The 23,385-nt window shown below is 40.0% G+C and overlaps 1 protein-coding gene across 18 annotated transcripts in view; it reads right to left on the reverse strand.

Moving 5' to 3' along the window:
- The window catches only part of LOC126379104 (mitogen-activated protein kinase-binding protein 1), a 143,183-nt gene that overhangs the window by 107,655 nt on the left and 12,143 nt on the right, over positions 1-23,385 (reverse strand). For 6 of the 18 annotated variants that reach the window (XM_050027695.1, XM_050027709.1, XM_050027694.1 and 3 more), the window contains exon 2: positions 8,513-9,042. In XM_050027695.1, the coding sequence (XP_049883652.1) occupies positions 8,513-8,653 (141 nt within the window). In that variant the 5' untranslated portion in view covers positions 8,654-9,042. Of the gene's footprint in view, positions 1-1,357; positions 1,669-8,512; positions 9,043-23,385 lie in introns of those variants that run through there. The other 12 variants (XM_050027704.1, XM_050027700.1, XM_050027698.1 and 9 more) reach the window with 3 other exon arrangements.

Consider the following 23,385-nt stretch of genomic DNA (forward strand, 5'->3'; position numbering starts at 1 on the left):
AAAATACAGTCAATCTGTAGGCTGTTTATGTTATGTACAATCAAAGAGCAAAAGTGCAGTCACTGAGCCCAGCGAATTATTTGTAAACAGTGGTGAAATTACGAACCATTAGTTGTCATAATTATAAAATTTATGTTTTTGTAGGTGTTTTTGGTCTATTACGATCACGATCTGGAGGTCCGGGTTCGATTCCCGATGGGGGGGGGGGGGGTGGAGTATGCTCCATACTCTCTCCGGTTGATTGAGAGGAGGCCTGTGCCCAGCAGTGGGACGTATATAGGCTATTTATGTTATGTTATGTTAGGTGTTTTTGGTCTATTACAGGAACGACATGTAACCAGGAGGTCTTAAGTGCAAATGATAATGATATACCAGTTAATTTATTACTTTGCAAGAGTCTGATTGGACTTTTGCAGCTTATAAGACTGGATAAGAGTGGAAGCGAAAGTGGCGAGTCAGGATCGTTGTAAGTGGAATCCCGTTATCTCTGCCTACCCCAAAGGGGAATACGCGTGATCTTTACTTACACGTATGTTTCAAAACGAGATATTTTACGAGTTTGAATTCATGTTTCGTGGTTTCCAGGATTTGTGTCCGGTTAATGGCAATAGATTTGCCCCCTATTACATGGGACTTGAACATAGCTGGCGAGGAGTACCCAGGTGAAAAAAATACTATATATACTCTGCCTACCCTTTTAGGGACACAGGCGTGATGCTTTAATACTTAATTATTTATTGCATAGGAACTAAAACATGGACTCTGTAGGGCACAGCAACGTTGAAGGGAAGAGAGGAAGTGTGTATTAAAATTAAAACTTATCATTTAAAAATTCGTCTACAGTATAATAGCTCTTTTTCATTAGCATTATTTTAGATTTTTTATAAATAAATTAGTTATAGTCTCTTCTATAGTGTGGGTTGTGAGGTGGATTACCAACCCCATCAACCCTGGTGTCAGGGTTACTATTGAGACGCCAAAGGTGACATGGCTCATGTAAGGACTACTAACTTACATCAGTAATTAGTAACCGAGACCAACGTCTTCACGTGCCATCCGAAGCACAGATCATCTTTCTCCTTTTTTCTTTGGTTCCGGGTTCAAATCCAGGTGGGGACACATAACGATAATCACTTTGTAATCCCTAATTTGGTTATAGGACATTACAGGCTAATCACCTGATTGTCCGAAAGAAAGATTAGTTTTAGTTTCATCTTTTAAGTACTTTGGGAGCTTTATTTAAGTATTTTACCTTATCTTGATCTCCTATATTGAAATCTGTTTTACACGTCGAGTTAATGGCTTTACGATAACTTTCCATACACCATGCCTTCCACATACTATCAAACATTATTACCATCATTCGCAATGCTTTCTCCTTGCGCTAGAAAATCCGACCTCCCATCTGACACCTCCACATAAGAACACTGGCTGTGTAACCAACGCACTATGATCAGATCAGACACTTTAAAAAAATATAAACTTAAAAACTACACTGACACTTAATCGCGCGGGAAAACAATGAAAACACTCACGAAATGTCAAAATTCTTTTTCAATTTGCGACGTTTCATTCGATTTTTAAATTTCAACTTTTGAAATAGGAATGCGTTCGTTTGAATTTGTCGGTAAATATCGGTTCGACGTCGACGCGTGCGGCGCGCGGTGCGCTGGCATCGTCACTGATTAGATGGTGGGTTTGGTCGCGTAGAACACTTCAGTTGGCCTATGATAGATTTAATATAAATATATCTTTTATTTTATTTACTTCTCTGACGGACGTGGTGTTAAGAAAAAACAAGCATACAGCTTTTCATATCACGCGGGGACCGCTGAGGGCTCTCACCCGGAATTATCATTTGACTATTTCCCACAGAGACAAGCAGAGACTGTGGAATTCCATTCGCTTCCATCCTGACACACTTCTCTTGCTTCCTCCACATTCATCAATTGTTTCATACACGCACGCCGGTACATGGTACGAATAAAATTTTTGCATGGATTTTCTTCTATCGTGTGGGTTGTGAGGTGGATGATCAACCTCATCAATCTTGGTGTCAGGGTTATTATTAAAAATCTGGTGTGGTCGTGGGTATTACACTTTGCAGGAAGGGTGTGCTGCCGCCAAAGAATGCTGTCGGGGTATTGAACAGAGTATAGTACCTCGCAAGCCACAAGTTGGTAGTGTTACTCATAGGTCATGTTGGATGTTGTATATATGCGTCTCGCTGTGTAAACTTCGATAGCGCGTTTCAGGACTGCATTATTGAATGGTGGCGCCATCTGTTGCATGTGGGCGGAACTAGTTGGTCAACTAGTTGGGTTATATAATAAACCCCACCGGCCACTAGGCCTGCCGAGGCGGTGCACACGCGCCGCCGGTGGGAGTGGATTACCAAATGGAAGGGTACATAGTATTTAAATCATGACTCGGATGTCTGAGTTAGTCGACGATGATAAATAAAAGAACACCTTGTTGCTCTTAAATATGTGGAACATGCATCATACTCAATTCAGTAGGGTAACCCATGTATTCTTCAAAATTGGCTTACATTGTTGGCGCTTTTTGAACGTCAAAATTTAAATTACATATTGGTGCTAATTCCTGCAGACGCCATCTAATTTTATTTTAAGTTATACCTGTAATTTTCTTATCCGTTGAAAAGGAAAGGGACGGGTAATCGACGGGCACAAAATTTATGGAATACACGTCAAATTTAAACACAAATCTAAAACAACCGTGTAAAAATTTTACAGACTGACAGAGTTAAGTAGACAGCACGTCAAACGGATTACATACCAGGGTGATGCCTATTTTATTCGCCCGGGTTATTCATTCGTTTTAAAATTAACTTGTTGACAATCATCCGTCCCTTTCCTTTTCGGCGGATATGAAAATGACAGGTATAACTTTAAGTAAAATTAGAAGGTGTCTGCAAGAATCGGGGCCATTATGTAACTAGCTTTAAAACTACTACCACATCGGAACTAATCGGAAGCTGTATCGCTGAGGGAAAGACGTGGCCAGAAAACCTCCCAGAACAAGGCCCAACTCCTACTGTTTCATGTTTTCCTTTCTTTTCTTTAAGTCCAGTTTGTATTACATATAAACTTAAATACATCATTACATTTTGTATGAGAACCGCTGTTGCCGACTCAACCCCACTCTCTTTTACTACTACTCCTGTAAACATATAACTACGATAGCTCTACTGCTTCTCAAATTCCATAGCCACTTTACCGGCAATGCATATTTTGCTGCAATTTTAACATTACTTATCATCAAATACTACATACAAAAGTATTTATTTGATAAATAGCCGATCATACTAAGATTTTTGAGGAGCTCGGTAGCGCAGCGATAAACGCGCTCGGTCTGTGATTGTTGAAGTTAAGCAACTTTCGCAAAGGCCGGTCATAGGATGGGTGACCACAAAAAAAAAGTTTTCATCTCGACCTCCTCCGTGCTTCGGAAGGCACGTTAAGCCGTTGGTCCCGGCTGCATTAGCAGTCGTTAATAACCACCAATCCGCACTGGGCCCGCGTACGCGTACAGTCCTGAGCAATATAATGTACCCACTTTAGGACTCTGTCGCACTAACATATTTGACATTTAGTGAGACTTACAGTTCAATTTGTCAAAAAAGTTAATGTGACATGGTACCAAAGTGTATACATATTAACGCTCGTGACCGAACGATAAGCTGCAAAATAATAAATTAACTGGTTGCACTTAAGACCTCTTGGTTACATGTCGTTTCTGTAATAGACCAAAAACACCTACAAAAACATAAATTTTATAATTATGACAACTAATAGTTCATAATTTCACCACTGTTTACAAATAATTCGCTGGATTCAGTGACTGAACTTTTGCTCTTTGATTGAACATTATCGCATCGACTAGGAGTCGAAGTGGTCGCCATGGCCGAAATCGGTCGGAGATCATCATATTATGCATAACATAACATCATGGCCCCGATTCCTGCAGACACCGCCTAATTTTATTTTAAGTTATATCCGTCATTTTCATATCCGTCGAAAAGGAAAGGGACGGATGATTCACAGCTCTAAATTTTAGGAAGAATGAGTAAATGAATGAATAACCCGGGCGAATCAAAAGTACGTCGCGGGTATGCAATCCGTTTGACGTGCTGTCTACTTAACTATGTCGGGTTATTGACGGGTGTAAAATTTTTAGACGGTTGGTTTAGATTTGTGCTTAAAATTGACGTGTGTTCCATAAATTTTATGCTTGTCGATTACCCGTCCCTTTCCTTTTCGGCGGATAAGAAAATGACAGATATAACTTAAAATAAAATTAGATGGTATTTACAGGAATTAGCACCAATGATGTCCTTAAAAAGGTTCAGTACAATCTACGTACTCTGAACCGGCGTGCGTGTATGAAATGATTGACGAGTGTGGGGGAAGCAAGAGAAGTGTGTCAGGATCGAAGCGAATGGAATTCCATAGTCTGCTTACCCCGGTGGGAAATAGGCGTGAGTTTATTTATGTATTCGTAGTCAGAGGTACATCCATCGCAAGATGAACTAAGTACCCACACCTCACCGAGCTTTCTGTTAGACCAACGTGATAGGTGAGCCGTATCGCCGTCTATAATGGTCGAGACAACTGTGTTAGTGAAAACTGCACATAAGATAAATTAATAACTCATTGGTGCAAGTCCGGTACCGGAGATCGAACCGGTTCTCTCCGCTTAAGACCTGTCTGTAATGTCCTAAACAAACTAGGGGCCATAAAGTGATTTTTGTAATATCCCCACCGGGATTCGAACCCGGGTTCCCGGATCGTGAGCCCAACGCTCAACCACTGAACCACGGAGGCCGTTTTGCCATGAAAGACGAACAAACAAACAGACACATACACTTTCCCATTTATAAAATTAGTATGTACAGTTTGTATATTTATAACCAACAAAGTAATAGTTCGTTAAAACGCCACTAGATGGCGCATGAATCTCTAGCATTGGACCACAGAGGCCGTTGTATGTACAATGAAAATGAAAAAAAATGAAAATATTTTTATTTCACTTTACAAAGTAAATTCTAAGTTGATGACTCCTTTTAAGCATAAAAGCCTGTGTTAGGAGCCAACGCTCTTCCGTAGTAAACAAGTGAATATTTGTAAGATTAGAGTAAGAGTGAAATATTAAATAATAAAAAAGAAAAAATAAAGAAATAATACAAAGAAAGTGAATCTTAACTTATGTTACAATTTTAGTGATAGTACGAATGTGTGTGTGTTTGTGTGTACGTGTGTGTATATGTGTATGTGTGTGTGTGTGTGTGTGTTAATTATGAGTTAATGTGTTCGTTAGAAACATAGTGCACTACTGATTAGCTTGCTATATGTTTTTTTTTTTTTTTATTTATTGTTGAAAACATTTTACATAAAGATACAATTGAATCGCATTGCTAAACCTTGCAGGTTTGTCTCAATGCAATGTTTATACTTATGAGATAGATGTATGTTATTTATTGTATTTATGTAGTAGTACCCATTACCGTGACCCATTATCAGTCTTTAGAATTAAGATTACAACTACGCAATACACCTCTGCCTACCCCTTTGAGGTAAACGCGTGATGCTATGTTATGCTTATATAATCTATTTGCCTTTAGACATGTTTAGTTATCGACTAACTTAATTAGCACTTGTGCGATGGTTTGTCCTTCCTTGACATCCAAGGTTAGCCATAGAGCATGGTTTTTCTACTTCCACACAAACACATGCATACATCGAGGTAATTAATTACCTTGAATAGTTAAAATGTTTGATTGAAAAAAATTTATCAAAGTCAATATAAAATATATCTCCAAAACTAACATTTATACATACAGGGTGTTAGTGACATCGTAACGATAACTTTAAGAGATGATTCAGGCCATGATTCTAAGTTGATATCAAGTGGAATTTTCCATCGCAAAAGTATAGAATTGAAAATAATTTAAAAAAACTAAAAAAATAACATGAATTTTGCGACGGAAAATTCCACTTGATATTAACTCAGAATCATGGTCTGAATCATCCCTCTGAGTATTCGTTACGATGTCACTAACACCCTGTATAAACATAACATTCATCCTTATCATAATTAAAACACATAATAACGGGTTCTTACCGCGTTTGAAATATCTACCTACTCCACTCCAATCTCATCAGTCATCCCGTGATCATGGCACTTGCAACAGTGTCGAAATATCGGGAGTCTCATGTCCCTATTTTAAACGCGGTAAGAACCCGTTATTACGTGTTAATCATTCATATTTTTATTTTCATTTCCTATTTATTTATTTATTTATTTATATCTAAAGGTTGCCGGAAGAGATTCTTACCTTAGAATAAGGAATAATACTTCGTATGGAACGGCAACTCTCCGCTCCCCACCAGCGTCTGCGCTAGGTTTAGGGATCACAAAGAGATTTTTGTGATTTTCCCCACCGAGATTCGAACCCGGGACCTCCGGATCGTGAGCACAACGCTCAATCACTGGACCACGGAGGCCGTTATTGTACATTAGTATGGATTTTACAAAATCTTTACAATGTCGGTTACTAGAAGATGGTTTAAAAATAAAAATATGGCCGCAGGCTAAACTTAGAGCAAAGGTGAACTGGCGGAGAGAGGGCGTTTGCAATCTTAAAGCCACTCGACCCTCTCAAATATAGCGAGCTTTTAGCTTTTACGAGAAATGTAAGCTAAAATAGGCGTTAAAACAACCTTTATTTTGGCGTAAATTTTACTGTACATTTATCACTTTGACTTTATACGAATTTATATTTGAAAGAATTAATCGACCCTAGTGGGCCGATAGCGGTAAGCGCTGAATGTGGGAAATCGCCGACCATGCCAGCGGGATCTGTATCGGGGTCCAACGATCAACAGTGACAGTAATAAAAATGTATGGGAGTTTTAATACTCTCGATTGTCATTATCATATTTGCAACTTGACGAAGGCCCCTGTTCTAAGAGCATACATATTTCGTTTTGGATCGAATATGTTTTCAACTAGTGAAATCAGTTACTTTTTTATAAAAAAGCACACTGTGACGTCATAGAAAAACGTGACAAAATGTCGCACTTATTATTACGCTTTTCTTGATTAAAATTCATAAATAACTTAAATAGAGAAAAGAAGTGTCCTAAGTGCCCTAACACCTGCACTATTAAAGACCTGTACGAAGCCACTGACAATGGCGTAAGCGTGGCCAATTATTGGTCAGCAAAAATTTTGTTTCGATCGCCATCGACTCGCAAAGAAGAAGAGAGAAAAGAAAATGTTTTTCGTTAGTTTTAGATCTGTCTTTATTTAGTAATCAGAATTTCATAATATATCTTGAACCTAGTACACGACCCAATTGCATCCCACTCACTGCAGAAAACCGCATGAATAAACTATCTGCTATTTAGAGATTGGCGTGGCTGTTCTATGTGACTTTCATGGCAGGTGAGTTTCAGCCAATCGAAAAACGCCTAAACTCCGAATTTAAAAAATATATCTAGGCAGCACGGTCTCATTACCTTAGCCTGACCCTTATATGGAACAAGAAAAAAACTATACACAAAAAAGTAAAGAACTGTCATCTTGAAATTTCAGTCAAAATATTGCCTTTTTTGGGGCTTTTTGGCGGGAACGGGAACGCGACAGTTGCTTTCTTCATTGAATAATCTAAATAATTAATACGGAGTGGTGTTTTGTGGTTAAAGATCGCATTAAGTTAGTCGGAAGACATTCGCGAGTGTTATTATATCGGAGTATTCAATAAACAAAGTGTATCTGCCTATTTTCGCTTCGTGCCAAGAAGCCGCTTCATAACTCGAAAGTTTATGCGGACTTTTGAGTTAATTCGTTTGGGGTTCGGAGTAGGAGTCTACTCCGAGGGTGGGGGCTTAGGTTTCATCATCATCACCTTTCATCATTTCATCAATCATCAAGAAAAAAATACGTAAGACATGGCTGTATGGGCATAGTTCCCTTCCCCTTCCCTTTACCCTTCGGGGAAAACCAAAACAAAAAAAAAAGTAAAGAACTGTCATCTTGAAATTTCTGTCAAAATATTGCCTTTTTTGTGTAGAGATGTCACTCCATGATTTAAAGTATCTTTCAAATGATTGATTCGTTATCATGTATAGCTTATAGTCACCATTCGGGTTTTTTTTTAACGTTGGGAAATCACCACCATTCGGGCCTGAGAAGTGATTTCCCAAGTCAAATGAAGTCAGTTCCCGGGGTCTGAAAAGACCGGAGTCATTTAGACAAGTAATATTGCTTGTGTATTTTATATTAGCTGATTTGATTGTGAAAATACTTTTATACGCGCAATGCTTTTTTAGATGAATGGCTTCAATGTGGTCATATCAAACCTCCATTGACGAGAGCACGTCAATGCACTTTCTGTAGCTGGCAGACATCATATCATAACATAACCCAACCCATGAGGATAAGGCTGAAGTTGTTTTATTTAATTTTTAGATTTAAAAAGACTTACCCGATCAGAAATGGCCTCCTCCATTTTCCCGCGCTTCAGCCCGGGCGCGCGGATGACAGTCGCCGGTGGCGCCATCACGGCGCTCGGCGCATGCGCGCCAGCCGCGCCGACGCCGTGGGCCGGTATAAACCCCGCTTCCATCACGACGCCATATTAGTTCCACTTCTCACTCATAGATGGCGCTGTTATGCAAAAACTTAAAATATTTACGCGCCGGACATTCTTTTTTCTTACTTTTTCTATTTTTGTATATTGTATTTTGGGATTTAATGGAACATTTTTTAATTATTAAAGCACTATGTATAAACACTCAATTCACAAAGCGATGGACGTAGCATTACAAGGAACTTTGAGCACTTTTTGAGCACTATGGAACGGAATAAGCACAGCACTTTATTATTAACACTAAAAGACACTATTTTTTTTTAATTCCTTTTTTGAAATATCACAGTGGACGCGTTGCTTTGGCGGTTATTTGTGTTCTGAATTAAAAACGGATGGAATGTAGCCGTCTCGCTCTCTCGCCGTATCTGTGAAAGAGACAGAAATAACATTAAAGTAATTGACAAAACAACATCGTATCGGACAGGATAGGTGAATAACTTCGGTGTGTCCTCCTCACATTTTTGTATGCGAGACATTCGCATGTGCATTATTGAATTGGCGATTGACTAATTCTTTCCTTATGATGATGTTTACTGTTTTTAACTGAAGTTTCTAATTTGTATTTGTAATTTTCGTGTCTAACATACTTTACTTTTTGTTTTTTTACCTAGACTACATACAGGGAGTTAGTGACATCGTGATGAAAACTTTGAGCATCATCAGCAGAATCATCTCCCTCTTGACACAGAAGACAGTACAGTCAATAAGTTTACTGCCTGGTCTGGCAGAAGTCTCTTTAATAACCACCACCACCAACCAGCAACCAACCAACAATGTAATTTACCCTTCTCAATGGCAAATAAATGATTAGGTATAATATGTATAAAAAAGTAGTACCGAACACTTATTTTTTTTTAAAGTACTTAGATATATTTTATCTGTCGTTATTATACAATAATTAAAGCACATAATAACGGGTTCTTACCGCGTTTAAATGAGAGTGGAGTGTGGGGTTTTTATGTTTTTAATATCGGGAGTCTCATATCTCCATTTAAACGCGGTAAGAACCCGTTATTATGTGCTTTAATTATGATAATAACCGCGTAAACTTAAAACAATGCAGCAATGTTATTATACAATTTTGAATAAACTTGTTCAAATCTAAATAAATAATATTAGTATGATGACAGGTTCTCTTGTAAAGGTGTTGTGCGCCACGTGGCCGAACCGTCAAATCGAAGTTCGGTTTTGCTAGCCACATTAGAACCTATCATAACATCGACCTGGGGCCTGTTTAATAAAACTTACTATTGTAAATTACAATGACAATTTGATGTACATTGCGGAGTGTGTGATCACGAATATTTTGCAGTTTCATATTAGCTACGTAATGAACACCAAATTGTCGTAGTAATTTACAATTGTAAGTTTTATGAAACAGGCCCCTGGGATAGACATTTAGGAGTCGCCGTCGCCGGACACGGCTTGGATGATGATGATGATGATGGTTGAGAGAAAATATATAATTATTTTCCGCACTAGCTAACCACCCTGTATTAACGTTTAACACCAACTCCTCGCCGTGTTACGCGTCGCCTCGTTTATTTTTTTTATTTATTTTTTTTATTAAAAAAAACTATGGACAAACTGCAGTACCGCACATACACGAGACAGGTTTCACTCCAATAAGCACAATTTTTGATTTAATTTCAACAGACGATCGTATTAATAGTCTTGTTTGGATAAAATTTGATTTTTTAATAAGTCCTTCGCTATTAATACCTACTTGTGTCAAACCTGTAATGAGTTTATGTTATATTTTAACTAGGTTTTGCTTCTATGCTGTTCTGGGAGCAAATAAAAAACATAGAACACGTTCAGCTGTTTGTCTTCCCGGGCATGTCGTAAAAACCGACAGAGGGATTGTGCCCTCTAACATGATGGACTAATGTTATGGGCGATAGGCTGATCCCTTATCACCATAAGGTATGAACCAGCTTACGACATCGTATCAACAGTGGCTGCAAGTTGTATTTGATTACTTGTGGCTCTGCCCACCCCATTAGGGATTACGGGCGTGAGTTTATGTATGTGTATGTATGGGTAACTAGGTTTTGCCTGCGCTTCGCTCGCGTTGAATTCGGGGTGACACGGTTCCTAATGTACCAATTAGCCTCCTACCTTGAAAATTGCGAAAAGTCCCATACAAATCGTTGAAGGGGTTGTGGGCAGATTTCCAAAAAGAAATGATGCACGATTTTTGTTAGCCACAAATAGTCCGCATACCAATTTTTACCGACTTCAAACAAGGAGGAGGTTCTTAATTCGACCGTATATTTATTTTTATTTTTTTTACGTATCTACCTCGAAAATTGCGGCATGCTCCATACAAACTTCCACCCTCCATTTTAGGGAAGTGGGGAGGGGGTTAGAAAGAGGCAAAAAGTAGCCTATGTCCCTTTAACTATCTCCACTTAAAATATCCCTATCCTATCTATCTTAGTAACCCTGACACCAGGGTTGATGAGGTTGGTACTCCACCTCACAACCCATACAATAGAAGAAGATTTAAAATATCACGCCAATTCATAGCTCCGTATTGCCATGAAAGACGGACAAACAAACAGACACATACACATACACACACACACACACACATACACTTTCCCAGTTATAGTATTATTATTATATTTTATGGATTTATTATTTATAATTGAACACAGTCAGGCCTATACGTACATACTGCAATTAAATCGAGGATGTTTTAAAGAGAGACCAGGGGGTTTAAAAAAGCCACATCGAAGCAATTCACACTTTTTTACATTGTGGAATTACTTTAATATGCGCAAATGTCAATTTTGTTTGCTTTTTTAAAACCAAAAAAACCGGCAAGGATGTATGAAGTCTTAGATGAGAGTGGAAGAAACGAAAGTGTTTCAGGATCGTAGTAGCTAGAGTTCCTTGGTCTCTGCCTACCCCAGTGGGAAATAGGCGTGATCTCATGCATGTGTGTATGTTTTTACAATCAATGTATGTGGTCGAGTTGTATCGACGCCATCACACTCGCGTCAGACAGAGTACTGCGGGGTGGAAGGCAAGAAACCACTGCACTATTTTTCCCCTAAAAAGTAGCATGGAGAATGCTACACCGACAAGAGCGTAGCTCTTTAATTAGTGATGATTTCCGCTTAGTATCGATAAACTATGCAACAATGAGAAGCAATATCAATAGTATTCAAATTCAAATTATTTATTTCAGATTCATATTCATGATTATAAGTACATTAGATTAGATAAATTAAAATTAATTAAATTATAATTTAATTAATTTCAAATAAAATTAAAATTATGAATGTTCTAATAAATAAAATAAAATTAATATTATTAATGATGATTTCGTGCTTCGGAGGGCACGTTAAGCCGTTGCTCCCGGCTATTAGCCGTAAAAAACACCTCCACCAACCCGCATTGGAGCAGCGTGGTGGAGTATGCTCCATACCCCCTCCGGTTGATTGAGGGGAGGCCTGTGCCCAGCAGTGGGACGTATATAGGCTGTTTATGTATTATTAATGAAAATGAAATAAAATACATTGGTGCCCATTCATAGTATTGATACTACTGTATTTTTTTTTTTAAATTATCGCTAGAAGCCTATTGATAGACAACACTATTACGTGCGCAGAACGCATTGCGCAGACTAAGGCGTGGGTGAATCATTTGCATACATACACTACGCAACTATTGTCTGTGTACCGACTGAGGAATGATCTACATTATCTGTTTTTTTTATGTGTAGAAGGAAGAAATTGGAGATGTCCTTAGAAAAGGTTCAATACGATCTACTCTGAACCGGCGTGCGTGTATGAAACGATTGATGAATGTGGAGGAAGCAAGAGAAGTGTGTCAGGATCGAAGCAAATGGAATTCTATAGTCTCTGCTTACCCCGGTGGGAAATAGGCGTGAGTTTATGTATGTAGAAGGGGAAACTGACTGATTTACTTATTATTATTGCGTATGGCAGATAAACATAAAATATCCTGCATGGATCATATATCCAGCTTAAGCTCCCCTAACCAAGTCTCTGCTGCATCCGTCACACAATGCAGTTCGGCTATACCACCTGGGAACCGGTGCAGAGGGCACTCGTTCACTATGTGAGATATGGTTTGGTCCGGGTGACCACATTCACAGTATGGCGACTCCTTTAAGCCCCATTTATGTAGGTGATGGTTTGACTTTCCATGGTTGGTCCTACACCGGTTGACACCGATTCACTCAGTGACATATATATTTCTATAGTGTACTAACCCGCTAACCCGCGAAGGTTGATGGTAGGGCTGGCAGAGGAAGACCTAGAAGGACTTACATTGACCAAATTGGAGATGTCCTTAGAAAAGGTTCAGTACGATCTACTCTGAACCGGCGTGCGTGTATGAAGCGATTGATGAATGTGGAGGAAGCAAGAGAAGTGTGTCAGGATCGGAGCAAATGGAATTCCATAGTCTCTTCATACCCTGGTGGGAAATAGGCATGAGTTTATGTATGTATGTACTAACCCGCTACTTGCTGGAAGAAATTGCTGCATGAGCAATAAGGCCGCCTATTATTCTTTCTTTTGCTCGGTGAGGTGTCTCTTGCGATGGAGGTACTTCTGACTACCCCGATTGGGATACAGTCGTGAGCTTATGATGTGTGTGAATGAAATTGCATTTTTTTTGCAATCACTACACAGGCAGGTACAATGGTTTAGTCTGTGTTGGCGAAATTCCAGAGCTGAGCCAACAGAGTTATCTATTCTGCATTCCTCGGTAAACACGGTTTTCTTATCTCTAAACGACCCGATATAACATAACCACAGGATAAGGAATAATACTACGTATAGAACGGCAACTCTCCGCTCCCCACCAGCGGCTGAGCTAGGTTTACCTCACCCCTCGGTCTTACTTTAGTCTTCAATCGTATGGCGTCAGACGTCACACACACAGATGCGCGTGTACGATAACGTCAATGTGTAGTGTCTGTGTTAAATAAGGTTTTTTGTATGCCAATTAGGGTACAGTGGTACATACATCGCAAGATGAACTAAGTACCCACACCTCACCGAGCTTTCTGTTAGAACAACGTGATAGGTGAGCCGTATCGCCGTCTGTAATCTTGCCTCTTCTGTGTTAATTCAAATTCAAATATATCTTTATTCAGTAGGTAACATAGTTACACTTTGAATCGTCAATTTTTACATAACGAACGTCTCATCCGCCTAAAATTACTGCAGCCTCTCACAACCTGTATAGCCGGGGAAAAGAAGCTGCAAGAAAAACCTCGGCACAGGGCCCTAGACGTTCTTTAAAAAAATAAACATAAATATAAAATATTTGTATACAATTGAGTAATTTAGCTGCCTAATATCAGTTCTCATTCTTTTATACGATACATTCTATGATATATTCTATTTTTTTTTTTATTGTTAAATTGGTAAGTACAATTTTATTTCTTACAATATTAACCCGCCAAACTGTTACGTTTGATGGCGAGATGCGCTTATCTAATAAACATAAATTTCTACTCACCTAGATAAATAATAAAATAGAAAAACCATAACAATCAAGGTAACTTACAATATATAAGGTCCAAGAAACCCATCGCTCAGCTTAGATGCCATTCTACATAGTTCAAACATAACCCAACAAGAACGTTAGGTACTAAATTAGGGAAGTTCTCCGCTAAGCAGTGTGTCCCTTAGCCTTGACTTTAACATTCCTACACTTAATTTAGGATCCTCTCTTAACAATTTTATTTCGTTAAATATTTTCTTTATAATATACGATACGATATGTAATTCAAATACGACGCCATAAAAACGAGGAACTATGAACGCACGCACGGAACTAAGTATCGATTCATAATCGAACAATGGCAATCGATTGGATTATCGATTATATTATCGATTATTATTGAGCGTCGACGCGTGGCGAGATATTGCCTAGCTAGCTTGATGCGCGGTGATGTCTCGTGATTTAACCCTATTAATATACAGGGTGTAAGTGACATCGTAACGAAAACTTTGAGGGATAGTAAGTAAGTAAGTAAAATGTTTATTTTTCATAAAAATACAGAAAATATTGGTACAATAAAATTGGTCCTGGGTGTGTGGGTGGACCGCTGGGAGTCGCCATTGATGGCGCGATGGTTGCAACTACACGCACACATTCCTCCTCCCGCTAGACGGCTCTAATTTGTGACTTTCTTTTCATAAATAAATATTAGTCTACTAACATTAGGATTAAGTACTATGTTACTAACAATAATAATAGTCTGAAAATAAAGATTTTGAATTTGAATTTGAATAAAAACCCCACAAAACCTATTCCTCGGTTTGTCTGTTGGAATGGAGTTCGCTTAAAGTTATTATGTTTTAAAATATTTCCAGTTAACTTAAGCTAAGAGATCTTTCGCATAAGATGTTTAAATAAAGATTTACTGAAAGATTCAGACCTTTATTCTGAGTAGACATCAAGTGGAATTCGCCATCTCAAAAGTATAGAACTGAAAATATAATAACTTGGGCTTGCGTTTGGCCACAATCTCACCTGATAGTAAGTGACGATGTGGTCTAGTATGCATCACGCTTACCCAGCAAATGCCTATTCACTCTAGCCTTGAAGACTCCCAGATTATAACGATAGTATATTTGAATTGATTATAAATCATAAACATAAACTGCCTATATACGTCCCACTGCTGGGCACAGGCCTCCCCTCAATCAACCGGAGGGGGTATGGAGCATACTCCACCACGCTGCTCCACTGCGGGTTGGTGGAGGTGTTTTTACGGCTAATAGCCGGGACCAACGGCTTAACGTGCCCTCCGAAGCACGGAATCATCTTACTTTTTCGGACAATCAGGTGATTCAAGCCTGAAAAGTCCTTACCAAACAAAGGACAGTCTCACAAAGTGATTTCGACCATGTCCCCATCGGGAATCGAACCCGGACCTCCAGATCGTGAGCCTAACGCTCTAACCACTAGACCACGGAGGCTGTTATTTGAATTGATTAATTAATTTTATTAGAAGGACTTACATTGACCGAATTGGAGACGTCCTTAGAAAAGGTTTAGTACGATCTACTCTGAACCGGCGTGCGTGTATGAAGGGATTGATGAATGTGGAGCAAGCAAGAGAAGTGTGTCAGGATCGAAGCCATAGTCTCTACTTACCCCGGTGGGAAATAGGCGTGAGTTTATGTATGTATGTATGCTATTTAGTCCCTTTTATTTGATACCCAACACGACAGCCTAAGACTTCTTTTTACATACATCAGTTTTTGTTCCCTAGAGGGCGCCACATTATATTTAGTGTGACGTCACATAGCCTAAAACTAGCAGACAGTCAGGATGCTTCTAACGACACCTTATTGGTTAAATTCTGAAAAGTAGTTTAGAAGTTATGCGGGAACAAACATACACATACAAAATAATACTAAGGATTTACAATACTTAGGGCTTACAGTAACATTATACATATTTATTAGCCGGTCAAACACATGACCCTCTTTTGCTTTGCCGCAGTCGGGTTAGAACTAGACAACAACAGTTATTCAGGTCGCACACGCATTACATAACGTCGTAAATATGCAACGACTTCGGATTACTGTCAAAATATTAATTTGCATTATGTTGCACGCATTGAAATATGCATTGTTATGTGTTTAAAGTAGTAAAGTTGAAGAATTTGTGTTTGTTTGTGGTTTTTTGAAGCATGTTAAGCCTTTAAGATTCCAGATCGATTTTCATGAAAAAAAGAAAAAAAATTGGGTATTTATTAATATACACTTCTTATAAAAAAAACATACCTATCGAAAATAAGATGATTCGTGTTTCGTAAGCCATTGGGACCGGTTACTGCTTACTGATGTAAGTCGTTACATGAGCCATGTCAGGGGCCTTTGGCGGCTCAATAGTAACCCCGCCCAGGGTTGATTTGGTTGGTAATCCACCTCACAACCCACACGATAGATCATCATCAATTTAAGAGCCACGCTCTTGTCGGTGCAGCATTTTCCATGCTACTTTTTTAGGGAAAAATAGGGCAGTGGTTTCCCTCTTGCCTTCCGCCCCGCAGTACTCTGTCTGACGCGAGTGGGATGGCGCCCAGAGTAGTCTATAGAAGAAGATAGATAGAAGAAGATTAAATTAGGTAATTCACGTGGAATCTGAACAGCGCCATCTTGTATATTTTTTGTGAACGTAGCCTGTAAAGTCCTACATTAATAGAGCATCAATCGCGCTGACATCAATGGGAGGCGGGCAGCGGAAACGATTGGTCACGCTCCACTTACCACGCAGATGTCAATGTTAGACGCATTCTATTAGTATTGCCTAGAAACAAGAACACAATAACAAGAACTAAAGAAATATAATTTATCAATAATCCCGAGGAATGCATTTTCGGAGGTATGTGACCTAACCTGTATTGGGGTGGTTTACCCTTCGCCCTTTGAGGAGCTCGGTGGCGCAGCGGTTATCGCGCTCGGTCTGCGATTGTTGAAGTTAAGCGACTTTCGCAAAGGCCGGTCATAGGATGGGTGACCACAGAAAAAAAGTTTTCATCTCGATCTCCTCCGTGCTTCGGAAGGCACGTTAAGTCGTTGGTCCCGGCTGCATTAGCAGTCGTTAATAACCACCAATCCGCACTGGGCCCGCGTGGTGGTTTAAGGCCCGATCTCCCTATCCATCCATAGGGAAGGCCCGTGCCCCAGCAGTGGGGACGTTAATGGGCTGGTGATGATGACCCTTCGCCCAAAGGGTCCGGTGAAAAACGGGGTCCGCTTACCTAACCTGAAGATCTGAACTGAACCTTAACAGGTCCGGTTTTTTACAGGAGCGACTGCCTGTCTGACTTTCCAACCCGCGAAGGGAAAACCAGCCAAATCCAGGTTAGGTCACATATTTCCGAAAATGCATTTCTTGGGAATGTTCTAACCAAACTAGGAATCACAAAATGATTTTTGTGATATTTCCGCACCGGGATACGAACCCAGGACCTCCGGACCGCCCAACGCTCAACCACTGGACCACGGAAGTCGTCATGTGTGTAGTATCATTCTTTATGCTATGGTAAATTGTGGTACGAATTAGGATATAGTCGTGAGCTTCATCATCATCAGCCTATTAACGTCCCCACTGCTGGGGCACGGGCCTTCCCTATGGATGGATAGGGAGATCGGGCCTTAGACCACCACGCGGGCCCAGTGCGGATTGGTGGTTAATAACGACTGCTAATGCAGTCGGGACCAACGGCTTAACGTGCCTTTCGAAGCTCGAAGGAGCTCGAGATGAAAACTTTTTTTTTATGGTCACCCATCCTATGACCGGCCTTTGCGAAAGTTGCTTAACTTCAACAATCGCAGACCGAGCGCGTTTACCGCTGCGCCACCGAGCTCCTCCGACGTCGTGAGCTTAATTTATGTTATTGTTCCATTCGCAAACAGTTCTTTTGACGTAAAACTCATTCGTAAAATGCCGCATGCAAGCCAAAACGAGAAAACCAGGTAATGGCGAATGAAATAAGCCATGTTTATAATGTTTCCGCGAGTAGGTACTGTTGGCTCTCTGCCAACCCCAAACACACGTTCAGGGCTCCTGTGATGTGGCCTAGATTACGATTTGCAGCTGTTTTATAGTCTTCTATCGTGTGGATTGTGAGGCGGATTACCAACCTCACCAACCCTGGTGCCAGGGTTATTATTGAGCCGCCAAAGGCGCTCATGTAACGACTACTCACTTACATCAGTAAATAGTAACCGGGACCAACGGCTTAATGTACATTCCGAAGCACGAATCATCTTACTTTCGATAGGTATGTTTTTTATAAGAAGTGAATTTTTATGAATACCAATTTCTTTTTCAGTGTCCTTACTATTAAAGAGTTTTTACAACGGGAAAATTCCCACATTAGGAAAATTCCCGGGAACGACACATCACAGCACATAATTAACCTTCTAAAGGTGTATACCCTTGGGTACCCTACTCCTATTATACGGCTAGCACCCTTGTTACAGTTTAACAATACCTATTGACACAAATACCTACTCAGCTAAGGTGGTATAGTATCACATCGTAAAATACTTTATTTACACCATAAACAAAACAGTTACTTACAGAACAAATATTTGAGTTAATATTTTAAGTCTACCACCAGAGTTTATTTGTATGTTTTGATTTAGTTTAATTTAATTAATTAAGTTTAATTACCTTTCTGCTACTGTTCAATTTGTAAATTAGTTTATGCATTGTGAGTGCTATGTACTTACACCGTTATTGTTACACATATCAGTCAGAATACCTAGTTAAGTTATGGAATAAGCTCAATATGTGTGATGTAACAAACAAAAATATCAAACAAAACAAAAATTAAATTAAATAAAACTAAAACAAATAAACAAAACTCAAAATAAAATAAATTATATATAATTAAGGAGGAGCTCGGTGGCGCAGCGGTAAACGCGCTCGGTCTGCGATTGTTGAAGTTAAGCAACTTTCGCAAAGGCCGGTCATAGGATGGGTGACCACATAAAAAAAGTTTTCATTTTGAGCTCCTCCGTGCTTTGGAATGCACGTTAAGCCGTTGGTCCCGGCTGCATGAGCAGTCATTAATAACCACCAATCCGCACTGGGCCCGCGTGGTGGTCTGATCTCCCTATCCATCCATAGGGAAGGCCCGTGCCCCAGCAGTGGGGACGTTAATGGGCTGGTGATGATGATATATAATTAAGACTTAAAACAAAATCTTAATTAAAAAGCCTTCCAATCGTACCTGGTGCAAATGTACCCATAATGCTGGCTGCGTTTCCGCGTTGGGCAGCCTGAGATATGCGTTGCCTGGTACGATTCTGGGCGCCGGGCGGGGATCCGCTTCACTATTCCTGCGGCGCCGCCCTAACTCGCGCAGCCAATCAACTCGCGACACCAAACACTTCAGGACCCCGACGGCGTGGTCGACGACTTCCCTCAATCAGCGCTTATCGCTATTGACCCACTAGGGTCGATTCATTCTTTCAAATATTTTCCTCTCAGACGACGCCCTGAGCCGAGGTTCGCACCCAACTGGGCACCCTCAAGCCTGTTGTCTCATCAGGCCTGACATTGCTCACGTATCGACTACATACTTACTTAAGTAAATATTAACCGGGACCGACGGCTTAACGTGCCGATCATTTTACTTGCGGACACACACAGGTGGATCAGCCTTATGTCTTAGCCAAACTAGATCACAAAGTGATTTGTCCCCACCGGGATTCGAACCCGGAACCTCCGGATCGTGAGCCCAACGCTCAAAACCTTTGACCCACAGACGCCGCTTGGGCAGTACAATATAAGTATCATAAAAGAGTTTTTGAGGGTGTGCTGCCGTCAAAGGATGTTTTCATGGTACCGATCTGAGCTTAGTACCCGACTAGCCACAAATTGGTAGTGTGACTAGGGATCGACGACCCAACGGTGTTATGTTTAGAAGTTGTATATATGCGTCGCGCTGTGTAAACTTCGATAGCGCGTTTCAGGACCGCATTATTGAATGGTGGCGCCATCTGTTGCCATGTGGGCGGAACTAGCTGATCAACCAGTTAGGTTAGTTGGATTTCCCCGCTCCCGCGTCCGCTCATTATTATAGAAGCGGCCTTATACACAGCGTAACAGCTTCGTCTTTTGTAAGTAATTACCAAACACGTTCAATTGTTTACCAAGCAAAAACATTGACAGCATGCAAATTTTCAACGCTCTAGCTAAAGTTGGACGAAGCATGTGTTAGAAAATAGGCTAGTGTTGTGTTCAACTTATAACAATATTAAAAATCTGGCCTAAAACTATTACAGACAGAGAACTGTGGAGATTGACTGGGCAAAATACTGTGGAGGCTGATATCCTCACACGGAAGTGGTGGTGGATTGATCGTGTCCTTAGAAGACCTGTGGAACACCCGTCCCGACGAGCTCTGACCTGGTGTGCGCGTCGAAAACGCAAAAGGGGGCCCAAAGAGACCTGGCGATGCTCGGTTGACCGGGACTTGAAACGAATACCGAGGGGGATAATTCTGAGTTAATATCAAGTGGAATTTTCCGTCGTAATATTCATTTTTTTTAATTATTTTCTATTGTATACTTTTGCGACGGAAAATTCCACTTGATATCAATTCAGAACCGTCATCTGAATCATCCGTCAGTTTTCGTTACGATGCCACTAACGCTCTGTTTAAAAATAATTGTTGTTTGATATTTGGATCAGATCATGTATAGAATTATGTTACTACCCATATCGCTTCTCTGTATTTTGATCAGAATAATAATGGGTGGAAGATGTGTTGTGTCTGGGTGTAATAACAAGGGTCATCATGTATACCCAAAAACAAAGATAAAAGGTTAAACGAAGGCAAATCTGTACAGCGCCATCTATATTTGGGGAATGTGGCCTGGAAAGTCCCTCACTCCCTCCCTCACAAATTGGCTTACAAAATTAAAACACATAATAACGGGTTCTTACCGCGTTTAAATGGGGATATGAGACTCCCGATATTTCGACACTGTTGCAAGTGCCTTGATCACGGGATGACTGATGAGATTGGAGTGGAGTAGGTAGATCCATAATTTTCTACGGGCAGACATATCTGTCTACCCTCTTTCTTTGCCGCTTGTTTATGTTTTTGATATCGGAATGTTCGGAACCATCTGAACTCGCACCAAACTCACTACGACAAACCGCACTCACTGTGTCCTCAGGTTTTTTCACCACATAGGCCTTTTTGAACGTCAAAAAATTAAATTACATATAATGTAACTAGCTGTAAAACTACTGCCACATCGGAATCTGTAACGCTGAGGGAAAGACGTGGCCAGAAAACCTCCCAGAACAAGGCCCAACTCCTACTGTTTCATGTTTTCCTTTCTTTTTTTTTTAAATCCAGTTTGTATTACATAATTTATAGACTTAAATACAATGGTATTCCAAGTACAGCCGGTGGAAGGAAAGTGAAAAATAAAGAGTTTATGTTCTGTTACATCCTAATCCTGCCTCCTCCAGCACTGTGCTTCCAGCTCATCTATTACATACCCTATCTGCCTGTCTTAAACAAACTGCGCAACTCAGCCGTAACATATTGTGTAATAGACACTGAAGAAACTCGTACACTACGTTTCCCATACACACATAAGCGCACGCCCGTTGTACATATCGGGGTAGGCAGAATCACAAATCGCGAATAAAAAAAAAAGATTTTTAACAGAGATGGGTCGACTGAGAGACGAGTTGGAGAACGCTTAACTCTCCTGTATTGGGCTGGTTTTCCCTTCGCAGGTTGGAAGGTCAGACAGGCAGTCGCTTCTGTAAAAAACTGGACCTGTCAAACCTTAAAGTTAAGTAAGCGGACCCCCCCGTGAGAAACGGGATCTAGAGACACGATGTATAGAGATGGGTCGACTACAGGTTTGGCCGACTAGCCGAGCCGACTAGTCGGTCCAAAAAAGCCGACTAGTAATTAGTTTTATTTATCTATTTACTAAATACATAATTATGTGTAGGAAGATTAAGGTATAATGTAAGGTTATACATCTGTGCTGTGTGGGAGCGAATAATTACTACATTAACAATTAATTACTATTCTAGTAACTAACATTGAGTATTTATGAATACATTTTTGTGCTAAAAAATGTTAATATACACCTTATGGTATTATATTATATAATAATAATATATAATGCAAAATATATCAATAAAAATCAGGAAACGGTTTATTAAATAAGATGTGTTGTGTTCATAAATTGTTATACTATTTACTTATTTATTTTTTTAAATCAAAAAATCAAATCATATTTTTTTTTGTTTATTAAATCATACATTTGGAGCATTGCACTCTGTGGAAGTCCTCCTCCTCCTCCTCCTCTATCGTGCGGGTTGTGAGGAGGATTACCAACCTCATCAACCCTGGTGTCAGGGTTATTATTGAGCCGCCAAAGGCCCCTGACATGGCTCATGTAACGACTACGACTGTGTCTGTGGAAGTGAAACGTGGACACAGAGACAGAGAGGTTGGAAGCGTTTGGGATGTGGTGTTGGAGAAGGATCGAGGGTACGGTCACGAGTACTAATATGTATACACTATGATACCATGTCACATTAACTTTCTTTGACAAATTAAACCGTAAGTCTCATTAATCGTCAAACATGACAGTGCGACAGGGTTCTAAAGTGGGTGCATGATATTGCTCATAACTGTACAAGGTGCCCTGAAATTGTGTCAAGTGAAAAAGTGCTGGAAAGAGTAAAAAAAAAAGAACGGGTAGAGTAGAAGACAAATACTGAGAATTATTGAGGACAGAAGACGCAAGATGATTGGACACCTAATAAGACACGACGAATTTATTAAAAACATCATAGAAGGAAAGCTAGAAGGAAAGAGAGGAAGGGGAAGACCAAGAAGAGCTTACATGGAACAGATTAAAGAAAAGGTTAACGTCGTGTCTTATAGGGAAGTCAAGGAATTGGCCTTTGATAGACTGGAATGGAAAATGCTGCACCGACAAGAGCGTGGCTCTTAAATTGATGATGAGAGTAGAAGAGGGTAATCAGAGGTACCGCATTGGGATATATTATTTGTTTCGCTCAGGCTAACAACAGAATTGCTTGGGTCAACGTCCTTTCCAGAAATAAAGATTGGTCATTGAATTGTGCCGAACGAGACTGCAGTACGGTCACGAGCATTATTATGTATACACTTTGGT

The sequence above is a fragment of the Pectinophora gossypiella genome, chromosome 28, assembly GCF_024362695.1.
Source record: "Pectinophora gossypiella chromosome 28, ilPecGoss1.1, whole genome shotgun sequence".
NCBI lineage: Eukaryota > Metazoa > Arthropoda > Insecta > Lepidoptera > Gelechiidae > Pectinophora > Pectinophora gossypiella.